This window comes from Urocampus carinirostris, chromosome 7 (assembly GCF_059441175.1).
Source record: "Urocampus carinirostris isolate Australia breed hairy pipefish chromosome 7, RoL_Ucar_1.0, whole genome shotgun sequence".
NCBI classification, from domain to species: domain Eukaryota; kingdom Metazoa; phylum Chordata; class Actinopteri; order Syngnathiformes; family Syngnathidae; genus Urocampus; species Urocampus carinirostris.
The window spans coordinates 38,287,149-38,299,313 of record NC_142355.1 but is presented as its reverse complement, the minus strand read 5'-3'; the positions used below and the strand labels follow the sequence as shown (position 1 = coordinate 38,299,313).

The window sequence follows — 12,165 nt, the reverse complement described above, 5'->3', positions numbered from 1 at the left end:
TCCGTGCAAAAGGATTCCCAACCAAGTACTGAGTGCATCAATGGATATTTTCAAATGTTTGATTTAGTTTTGCTGTTATAAAATTATTTTTTTTACTTGGTCTGAGGAAGTATTCTAATATTTTGAGATAGGATTTTTGAGTTTTTTTCAGCTGTAAGCCAAAATCAGCAATATTCAAATAATAAAAGGCTTGAAATAGTTCAGTTGATGTGTAATGAATCCAGAATGTATGACATTTTTGTTTTTTTAATTGCATTACAGAAAATAAAGAACTTTATCACAATATTCTAATTTTCTGAGACAATCCAGTATACACTGTAAAGGTATTTATATATTTTAGCTTTTTTTATTGTTGTTGCCATGTTTGTAGACTTAGAAGAATTGTGAAGTAATTGCATGGGAGGCTAATAAAACCATTTATATGAAGCTTTCCAGATCAGTGCTGTGTTTTATCCCTTTCCCTCCGTCTAGCACATGGACCCCTATCCCTCCAGTGCTTGGGTTAATAAGTGAGACTCATTAGACTCATTGATATTCAAGGACACGCCGGCTCTCTTTTTTCACACGGTTAATGTGTGAACATGCAGGATAATGTGAACTGCCAGTGCCTTATTCATGAATTCATTTGGGCCTGGCAATACATGCTACAACTGACTACTCGTATCATCACGTCTTGTGGGCATTAAAGTTCTTAGTGAGCCATTGCGTTGATAGTATTATAAAGATTTGATAAACAGTTGCTTCCACGAGTGTGATTTGTGTTCCTGTGTTATGCTTTAATGCAATTTTTAATGGATGAGCACCGTTTACCAAGCTCTTTAACATCCACTTTAATTATCACAGAAACATGATGATATAGTCTTGGGCTCTGTGCCAGGAAAAACAAACTCAAAAAACTAATTGAACAAATTTTAAATTGTTTTACTTTACCATAATTGATGATAAGAGCTTGACAGCATCAAGTCGATACTCCGGGAGGCAAAAATCTCATGCAACCGTGGGTCACAAAACTTAAATGGAAGCCCTTTAGTTGCATCGACTAGCTGAGTTCAGCTTTATTTAGCTGAGCAAGCGTTTTTGTAAATACACCAACACAGTTATTTTTTTTTCCAGGATGATTATAAATGATCAGCCATACAGCTTTCTCAAGATAATTAAAGTTCAGTAGCTTTCAGATAAATTGTCTTTCTGACATGAATCCTATTTGTATAGAGGACACAGCCTCATCACAAGTTTCCCTTCAATATAAAATAAGTGCTTATTCAATTCACAGAATATTAATAAGGCTTTTTGTGTCCAAACCATGATACTTGTCACTTTGATAGGACTGTCCCAGGGTTTGAAAACTCAAAATGCTAGGGGAGCCACACTGGACCAAAAACCTTATAATGAATGCAACGCTTAACTGTATGTATCTTCTGTATATTAGCTTTATTAGCCTACTAGTCAAGTCAAGTCATTTTTATTTGTATAGCCCTTAATCACAAATAGTCTCTAAGGGCTATGAAAACTACTTTTGCTAGTGATAGGAATGAGTGGAGAGGTGTTGTAAAAGGATAGTGGGATATTTAGACGTGTTCTAAGGGATGGGCAGGGCACCTGTATGATGCGGCAGGGGTAACCCAGTGAAAGCTGTCCATCCCTGCTGTTGAACAGAAGAGTGTGTTGTGTCACCCTGACGCGAGTGACATGGCCGCTTTCTTGTGTCCCGTTTCATCTGGAGGGACGAAAGCATGACCGACTTGGGTGCCTAGATGATTACCTTGTTTGGGTGTTCGGGAATTTGGGTTGGCCATGGTCCAAATATTTTGTGTGTCTGTTGCTACTTTTTCCCTTTTTAAAAAAATGTTTTCTTTGTTTTTGTATGTTTTTGTGTTGCTGTCGGTCACCTCTCCCAAGGGATATGACCAGGGTAGATAGATAGATAGATGAAAATGACTGGGTTGGATGCAGCCTGTGGGGAATGTTGCACCAGGTGAGTACTCTGATATAGGATACTGCCTCAAGTTTGACTTCCTAACAATGTCAATGAACTCGAGTATGTTTCATTGCTTTGATAACGTTAAACAAATACAATAAAGAAATCCAATCTTTGATGTCATTTTTTTGAGGATCTAAAAAAAATAAGAAAAAATGGAACATGCATACCCTGCCTTATCTGGGCAACAAAGTGAGTGCAATAAATTGCAGCATGAATTTATAAATACAAAATAGCAGCCTTTTGAAAAGCTTCAGCAACTAAACTAGCATTAATACAGTTTAAGTTTGAAGTTTGTGTAGTTATTTTTCTCTTTTTATCTTTGGAATCCATGGCCGATCACTCACTCGCCAGTTTGTTTAAAACACCTACCTGGATTGTGACACTGCCCCTTAAAAGGGACAGAGCTTGGGCCTGTACAGATTAGCTCTATAACAGGGGACACGCAAGAGAGGGAAAAACAAGTAGAGGGAAGATGCGGAAACACCGGGCACTGAAAAGTTTTTGCAACGTTCAAGCATTGTTCATGCATTAGTTTAGAGTTCTTGCAACCAAGGTTCCCGGTTGTTTATGGAAAGCATGAACAAAGGTACAGAGGTGAAAGTTCTGCTTGAAATGCATGGTATCACAAGAAGCTGTTTTTCTCAGGAGTTTTCTTGGAAACTAATATTTCCAAGAACCCTAGCAATGTTTAACTGTTCTTTACTAAACAATGGTAAAAACTAGAAACATATTTTCTTGTTATGAAAGATATGGGTTCAAGCTTTCTTATAATATGTCCCATGCCATTATACCTATAGAACTAAAATTTCAGTATGCCTGTAAAAATTAGTCAAAAAGGCAAAAATTGGCTGTCACCGGCCCTTACCATTTTAGAGAAACGTCTGGCATTGAATACGTTAAAAATAGTGCATGGCATATATTTTTCAAGGCCTGAATGCTAGCGACAGTTTTGCAGAGGTTTTAACAAAGGGGATAACCCTCAGCATGAGCCTAAGTGTGCGCCGTCCTCGGCTGAGCATAATGGACAGTTTAAGCTTGGAGCCCTCCCATCAATAAGACAGGCCCGCGGTTTGAGCTAATGATGCTCCTTCATCTCTGTTATTGAGAATATTCATGATGATGGATGGATTTTCTGCTTCTGCGCGTCGATGGCGGGATTAGGCCGCTGCCTTAGATTTAAGTTTCTCCCGCATGATGGTCTATTTAGGAGGAAACGATCGTGTTAATTTAGGGGAATAAATGTCAAATTTCCTTCTCGTTTCAAGGACGACGAGCCGATTGCAGGGGTTTCCAACAGCAGAAGCCACGCCCACACCCGCAAGTTCCTTTCTCAACACCATAAGAAATTGCCATGGAAACCAGAGGTAATTACATTTGTATACTATTTTCAAACTTAATTAGTCCTTGTTTTGAATGCTTCCTATCTTTTAGATGCAGGTCCAGTTGCTTTCTCCGTTTCTGTGACTCATCACCTAAGCTCGGTGACTCACTTTGCTTGTATTAAAATTGCAGGAATCCATTAGAACCCAAAAGCATTTTATTACCATTTCAGTGCACATTTTTTTCATACTCTTGCTTACTTTTTTACTGAAAATGTTTTTTTTAACCTCGATGTATATGTGTAAATGCATGCTGCTAAAGATGAAGGAGAATCTCCAAGTATAATTTGATTCTCGGTTTTTGGGTGAAATTCTAGCTGTCCTCTGCACTCTACCTTTCATTCGAGATATTTTAATATGGTGACATGACTTCTGAAAAAATGCATTAGTAAATAGAATTTCTTTAAATGTGTCTGAAGGGAATATTTACAACTGCAAATTCTCGATAAAATTTAATCTACACAATTAATCCATTCATTTTCATTATTTTTCTTATTTCTTATTTTGCAGTATTTGGCTGTGTTTTGTGTGTGAGAGTTCTGATGACCAAATTATTATATTAAGATCAATTAGTAAAAGAATAGATGTTATAGGCAGCACGGCAGCGCAGTGGTTAGCGTGTGTGTGGCACAGTTCTGAGATCATGCGATCAAACCTTCCTGTGTGGAGTTTGCATGTTCTCCCCATGCTTGTTTGGGTTTACTCCAGGCATTCCGGTTTCCTCCCACATTCCAAAAACATGCATGTCAGGTAAATTGGCCGTTCCGAATTGTCCATAGGTGTAAATGAGCGAGTGAGTTGTCTGTCTCTGTGTGCCCTGCGACTGGCTGGCAACCGGTTCAGGGTGTCCCCTGCCCACTGCCCGAAGATAGCTAGGAAGGGCTCCAGCATACTCGCGACCCTACTGAATATAAGCGGTGCAGATAATGGATGGATGGATGTCATAGCGTTTTGAAGCTTTTGCAAAACATGATGGTTAGTAATTGTACTTACAACAATATGTTTTCAATGTATTAGTACCAAATAGCTAAAAAAGTAGGGGCAAATATTCTTATTTGTTGGTTTTTTTTTCACTTTCCAACAAAACAGTACAGACCCAGGACTGCCCCTGCCAAACAGCAACAGTTATATTCCATATTTTAGTAGCAGCATCTCAAAAGAGGATCATTTTACATGCAGCTTTTTTGAACATACTGGTGTTGAATATAATTAACTAAACTTTGCAATTTTGAAACATGTTAATGATTTACAAGCTTTATGGGTCATGCAATACTGCCAGGACGCTACATTGATATTATATACAATGCATTTTTGGCCCTTCTTTAATTAATTTCCTTTTTTCCCATGGTTTCAAATGCAGAATGCAACTGTACATTCAAATCCCTTTGCAGGCATGATAGCCTGTAATTTTTTGGCAAAATTCACCCTTTTGAAGTCAAAATGGGCGACTTGCCTGAATCGTGTTGATCCGAAAGTAAACTTTTTTAGAGGGGTAACCTGCACCATCAAACAATTACCTGCAGTTTTAAATATTTACACTGGATGTCAACGATGTGAAGCGACACTCCCAAAGCTGTATTTGCTACCATTTATCAACCTGACTGAACAAGTGCGCAATGCAACTATGGTCAGTATCAGTTTTTCTTTTGATTGCTATCCGGGAGATCTGGGTTCGATCCCTGGCCAATGCAACAAAAGACAAATGTTTGCCTATTTCACAAAGTTTTGTTTTTATCAAGAACCAGGAAGAGATCCGCAGGCTCAAGAGCGTTCTCCTGGTCCTGGAAAATACTTTGTCCTCTGAGATTCCATTTGCAACCTCAGTGGAACTGTTTGAATGTAGTCTTAAAACACACTTATATTCTATATGGATGATCTATGTTTCATGTTGACGATGTCTGTACATTGTCTTTATGCCTTTGCAACATCCATTGCAACCTCCTGTCATGCAGTCGACTTGAGGCTAAATTCAGCCAAAACAACAAATATATGCAGCCTTAATCCCTTATCTCAGCTTTGTGCAATATCCGCAATTTGTATGTGTGTGTGGTGTCTCCTGCACATTACTGAAACACAGTGTGGGTCAACAGACCTCAATATTTTGTCAGCTTTTAGAGTGTACAGGAACCTATTTTCTCCACACCCCTTCTCACCTTTTTGACCCCTGACCTTTTATCATGCCTGACTTCGGGAAAGTCACATTTATAAAGGAAACACATGGCAATTGCCTGACTTCAAAACAATTTATGCGATCTGTATTTTCTATTTGTTAATACATTAGTCTGATTCCAATTATATCACTTCCAAAATTTAAATTAGCATTAGCCGTACATTCTCAAATGTCTCAAGCTGTAAGACGACAGATGAAGCAAAAAAGCAAAAGTGATCAGATGGTGTCCACCACTCTTTATCCTGTTTTAACTGTGCAAACACACTTTGAGTGACACATTTAATCTAACACCCGTTCTGATAGATCAGGTTGAAAGATATAAATTTTAGCAGATCCCACGCAACACGACCGCCAACAACATACATGTGCAATGTAAAGCATTTCAGGCTGATGGCAATCCCCTCGGAGGGTGTTTTTCCGACCATATGCTACATCAACAGCATTTGAATAATAGCATTATAGTGACTACAATGCATCAATCCTTGGAGCTGCACGTTTCTTACTGGACGAGTCCTTTTTAAGGCAATATCCGTATATTAGGTCTAGCATTTTTTGATGTTAGATTCTGTCAGAACATAAACTTGTGGCAACTTGATTTATAACACTAAAAAAACGCAATGCATGCTACCATTGGGTATAAAAAAATGGTTACTTGGCTTAATCAATCGCATCTAACGTTCAGGTGTTACACAATCGATTAATACATAGAGCGTTTAATTACCACTACAATATATCATTTTCTCACCACACTGCCTCACGACCCCTACATGTCATATGGGTCGCCTAGATAGTCTCAATTGCTGAATCCCAAAAAAGTGGGGGCTTCCTCGATGAGTGGACAAAGATCTGATCAAAGCCACTCCTGCCACGTAATGGTGATTTTTCATATCTAAATTATTCCCAGAGGCTTGATACTTATTAATGAGCTGTGCCAAACCCTTTATAATAATCTTTCACAATGAAACAAGAAAAAAAAGTTTTCATTTTGGCACTTAGGGACATTGCATCTGACAACATATTTATACTTATGGCATCAAATGGGTTATTGTTTCAAAAATACGTTTTCACTTGAGTATAAAGGGTTAAGTTTGACGGACTGCTCACACACATGGAAATAGCAGTTGTTTATTTATATATTTACACTTTAAAAACAGGCAAAATGCTGTAAAACTCTTCAATTATGTCAAGAACGTATTGACACTTGTTCCCAATGAAAGTCTCGTTAGGCATATGTGAGTTGGAGCCTAGGAGCCTCGCTGCTGTTTGACAAGCGCACTCATGTTTTTATGGATGTAATAACGCTGCGTGAGGTGCTACTCAACATGCAAGTGTGACTAAAACACGGAACAAGAAAGCAATGATGAAAAGAAGCAGATTACCAGATTCTCATTTTGTCAAGGCTGTCTTGGCCAGAGAGATCATCTTTATCTTTATGTGTGAAATGCTGCCCTGCTTAGAATGGATGCCATTAAGCCCAAATGACTGATTATCCAAATCCCTTTCACATGGATGTTTTAATTTTCTCCCTTTTCATTTTCCTGGTGCTTTTCACTGTACCTTTGCCCTACCACCAAAAGCAGTTCCTTTTTTAGACCTCTTTTAAGGTTCAGTTCCAGTGACGTGCAAATAAATGTACAGTTTAATCATAATTTTATTGAGAGTATTTGACGGGTTTTGTTTAAAAAAAGAGCATTTTTTTATAACAATGCACGGACTAGTAAAGAAAAAAAACTTTTATAATATTTTCTTACCTTTAGTTATAATGAAGTCCATGTGTCGCTCAATTTGAATAAAAGTATCAAAAATTGATTGTCTCCTGCTTTGATTCAAAGTTCAGCAAGTAGGAACTGAGTCAAGGGTGCTGAAAATAAGTATGGTATTAATTACCAAATCCTGGAACCAAGTAACAAACGAACAAGGTAGCAAAGAACTTATGAGATGTCGAAACAAAATAGAAATAGAACCAGAAACAAAGCCCACAACTGCAAAGGGATAATGCATGAAACAAAGTAACAAACTAACAAGTGGGCATGCGCACACAGCGACCACCTGATGCTGGCATCTAGCGGTCACTGGCAGTGAACGGTCTCTAGTAGTAGCTTCTGGGGTTGCTCATGACCAGGATTTTCTTTAGAAAGACGAGCAAAATTATTGTTCAAAGAAAACCTCGTATATTGCTATTCTCTTTGTTTAGAAGTGCTCGTATAAAGAGTTAGCAGTATTTCTAGTTTTATATTCCCATGATCCCCCAACTGCACGTCACTGATCAATTCTGATAGCTTCCAAAACAGCCTAGGCAGGATAACAGTTTGTTAACGGTTTACAGATACCATAACTACCTGGGTCGTACGGGAACCACTTCCTGTGGTGGGTCTTGGGCAATTACAGCCCAGCGGCACCCATTCCTCTCTGGACTGGTTTTGGCCGGATTTTTTTAGTAGTGTTTTGCTCCTCCGCATGAAACCATGGTTTCCATGGTTACCGGTAGCAGGAGAAGTATCCTGATCTGACTCAGATACAGCACCTTCATCATTGTCCGCTGTTGTTTTTTGGTGTAAAGCGTCATCCCGCTATTCTCGGATGAGCCAGACCTTGGCATTGACGTGCAGCGCCGTGTCACTGGGGAAACATTTCAAGTATCACATAGCAATACACAATACATATTGCGGGAAGCACAATTATAACAATTTGTTCTTCAATAGACAAACAGTGCAAAAGTGTAACCCACTACTTGATGCACTTGGTCATTGTATAGAGGCTGTGCTCTTAGTGCTATTTATTCTTTTTATTTCAGTATACCTTTCGCCAGGAACATTATTTCTCACTTTTTATATTCAAATGGGATTCACAATGTCAGCTGGTGAGATTCGTCGACAGTGGGCGCGCCGGGCAACCATTTGTCAGTGTTGGCTGCCAACACGACTGCAGCAAGCTGTAGCAAGCTAAGAGGAGAGCAAATGTCTGATACTGCAACCAGATGGGTTGGAGATAGTGGAGATTTGGGCAACAGCTCACAAAGATGTATGCCGAGAAAAATGGAGGAGGAAACTAATTGATAGTTGTATGATGTTTAACTTATTCAATGTCATAATGTATAAATAAGTTTTTAGAAGCAATGTCCCTGAGTGCCGAAATGAAAAAAGTTTGGGCATGGACAAATGGGCAACAGAGCTTTAACAGAGCTTATTTCTTTCAAAAAAGGTCACAAAGTCATTTCGCCAATGTCTCGTCAGATAGGGATGACATTCTGTGCACGGCTACAGAAACGCAATTGCTATGGTGACCAGAATCATGTAATCATGTCACCAGAAACATTAGGTGCTCAAAGTTCATGCATAATCCTGCAGAAGTTAAGTGTTGCTGGCACTGGCTCTTCCCATTTAAGCATTAATTTATCTAGCAATTTCTTCTGGTCTTTATCATTTCATTTCTTTGTGGCTTCGTGCTGTGTCTTCAACTGATATCTAATCCTTGTTTCCCTTTAGAAATAACTCAATTTAATGTCAATAAGACATAGTGGAAAGGACAACCGCTGATAGGTTACTAATAAATATTTGTGCTTTGTTTAAGCTCTTGCAAATCATTGTAGATTATTTGTATAGGCTACAATAAACCATTTTTTTAATTGAAATGGAAATCAGCAGTTAGTCCATCACATCAATCCTAGCTCAAAGATGTGATGACACTTCTGCATCTTATAAACTCAATTAGGGTCTTAATCCAGAAGTTCCTAATGTCTGGAAATTACGTTTGGACTCATTCAACCCAAAGCTACCGTCAGGTAGGTACTGGGCAAAGAGTTTTTATTTGTAACTTCTATTTCTGGTTGTGTGCATTTTAGGTTCAGAATTTATAAACAAAAACATTAATAATAAGTCTACCAAGGTGATGTCAGTTGTCCTAAACTGGTGGGGTGTCAGCATGTGTTCTCTATTAGATGTTTAGAATCAGTGGCATTTTGATGGAGCCATTGAGTAGCTTTTAAGTTCTTTTTTACTGGATTGAGCTCTTTTGACTGGACTCGGGACATCTGCCCAATTTGATTTTCTGCTACTTACAGTGCTTTGCGAAAGTATTGCTCCACCAAGAAGTTTGTGACATACAGTATTGCCATATTTAAGGCTTCAAATGTATGCATCATACTTATATCAATGTTTCGGTACAGTAAAAACAGGATATGGAGTGCAACATGTTTTCCTTTGTGTTTAGGGATTACCTGCTGTCTTTGTTGACTCTTTTTTCTTGAATTCCCGTAGTATGCTGATCAAAAGTGAGTTTATCGTCCAGTGTTATTCCAGAGTATTTGAAGGTGTCTGTTGTAGCTATTGATGTTTTTATCATGGTGGGGTGTTGGGGTGAGGGGGCTATAACCTTAATTATTAGGTTTTACAGACACTGATTTCGAGGTGGGTGTCTTTGCATGATTGTGTGAAATGTCTGATAATGTTATGGTAGTGCAATATAATTTGACTGACAGAGCGTAGTGCAAGAATGGCTGTGTCGTCTTAGTATTTTAGATATGTTGTGGTGGGCCAATTGCTGCCGCAGTTATTGGTTTTGAGTGTGTACTGGGCTAAGCACGCATCCCTGTGGAACCCCGGTGTTAATAGTAAGTACCTGGGATGTAGCTGAGCGCACTTTTACTGCCTGCAGACTGTCTGTGAGGAATTTGTTGGTGATCAGTTGAAGGGGATATTGAGGTGTTGTAGTATCAGGATCAGTAGGAGCTTTTGTAATGAGTTGAATGGGCTTCCAGATGCTGGAGGAAGGTATGCATCAAGAGGCTACAGTGTCCTCTTTGCCCCTCTTAGCCTTGTTGGCAAATTTTAGGGGTCCAAGTGTGGGGTGATATGCTGAATGCTGATAGATAATAAGAAACGGATTCCTTCGGGCTTAACAACTTTCAAAGGCCCATAATTTACACATGATTACCCTCCGCATTTGGACAGATCGTTTATGTCTGATCTATAGATGACATAGTCATAGTGGTTAAGAATGAAAGTCACAAGTTTATTACAGTTGACATATAACTAATATTCGACCTAAGATTAGGACTAATGCGATATAAATAAGAAAGAAAATGTATTTAGTATACCAGATTATATTAGATCAGATTGTGTGAAAAGCATGATGTTTTGCTTCAAGCGAGAGTTGTAAAGTCTGATCACAAGCATTGCAATATGTTTACGTTTTTTCACCTGCCTCTTTAAAGAGCTTCTGGAACACATTTTCCTCCAGTTATGAATAGTTACTAATGCCACTGAATGGTATGAAAAGTATTTTTCTGTTGAGGTGAGTCCTTTCATTATGTTTCTAGTTCAACAGGCCAATACTATTGGGTAGAGTAGTCAGTCACATTTACGCATTGTCTGTATCAGGGTATTTTGCATTACAAAGACATGTACCTACAGTATGGCCTTTCGTCCACATGCAAATGCAAATATGAGCATATAAACTGAATGTTTTAAGTGATGTTTGGCAATTTACGTGTTTGATGCAACTGCATCGGCACGCAAACAAACAAAAATGCACCTTTAATACTTCACTGTTCTCCTTGTATTCTCAAGTCAAGTAATTACTATTTGTATAGCCCTCAAGCCCAAAAAGTATCAAAGAGTTGCGTATGTATTATTACAACTTCCCCTGATCTGTAACCTTCATCAGGGCCAGGAAAAACTCAAAAAACCTCAGCAGGAAGAAATGAAAAAACTTTGAGAAGGGCTCACTCATGAGGTAATCCCGCTTTCAGGATGACCAGGCAGCAGTGTGTGTTACAAGGGTATCAACAGACAATACACAGTCAACATCAATATCATATGTAGGTTTTAACAGAATGCAGAGTCCAGTTGATGGCTCCCTGTCACAAAAGTTTGACCCATGCAGAAGGTTCTAGATCAGATCTGTGCACCTCGTTCCTCAAGGGCCGCATGTCTTGCCTGGTTTTTGAGGTTTCTCTGCTTCAATACAGGTTTTTCCGAGCTCCTGCCAGCTTGCTAACGAACTCAGAACTTGACCTAAGTGGACGAAGCATAACCTCAAAAATCATGCAGGATATGCGGATCTCGAGGACTGGAGTGCCCAGGTCTGTTCCAGAGTATGGCATCTATCATGCCTAGGTCCCAGTAAAACATGCAATATACAGGCTCGTATTTCTCCTTCAAAGGACAGGTAAACAAAAGTATGAGCGCAACATCACTCATAAGCTATAAACCATAATATAAGTGTATCTTAAGTCTAAATTCAAACACTTCCACGGTGGTTGCAGATCTTATCTCAGAGGGCAAAGAATTCCACAGCACCGGCGCCCCAATGGAAAACAATTTCGGACTTGCGGATTTCTTGGAATAATTTGTACACCAGGCTTTTTTAAGCAGAACTGAGCAGAACATTGGGCACATTTAAACCAGCGAGACAAGAGGGGGGAAGTCCATAAATATTGAGTATGTTAGTAACAGAACTTTAGAATCACATCTTACACTGATGGAGAGCAAGAGCTAAATCTAAAATTGGGGTAATCTGATCAAACTTACTTGTCCTAATCAAACAGCATTTGTAAGAAAAAAATAAATACAACATTTGTATGTAAAGGCTCTTGCTCCTGTCATCAGTATGTTACTGTGCCATATATTGAAGTA

General features: G+C 38.8%; 1 protein-coding gene across 1 annotated transcript in view; it reads left to right on the top strand.

The window, feature by feature from the left end:
- The window catches only part of b4galnt4a (beta-1,4-N-acetyl-galactosaminyltransferase 4a), a 216,720-nt gene that overhangs the window by 125,028 nt on the left and 79,527 nt on the right, over positions 1 to 12,165 (top strand). Inside the window, exon 3 of the mRNA XM_088340891.1 lies at positions 3,247 to 3,345. Within this exon, the coding sequence (XP_088197017.1) occupies positions 3,247 to 3,345 (99 nt within the window). The remainder of the gene's footprint in view (positions 1 to 3,246; positions 3,346 to 12,165) is intronic.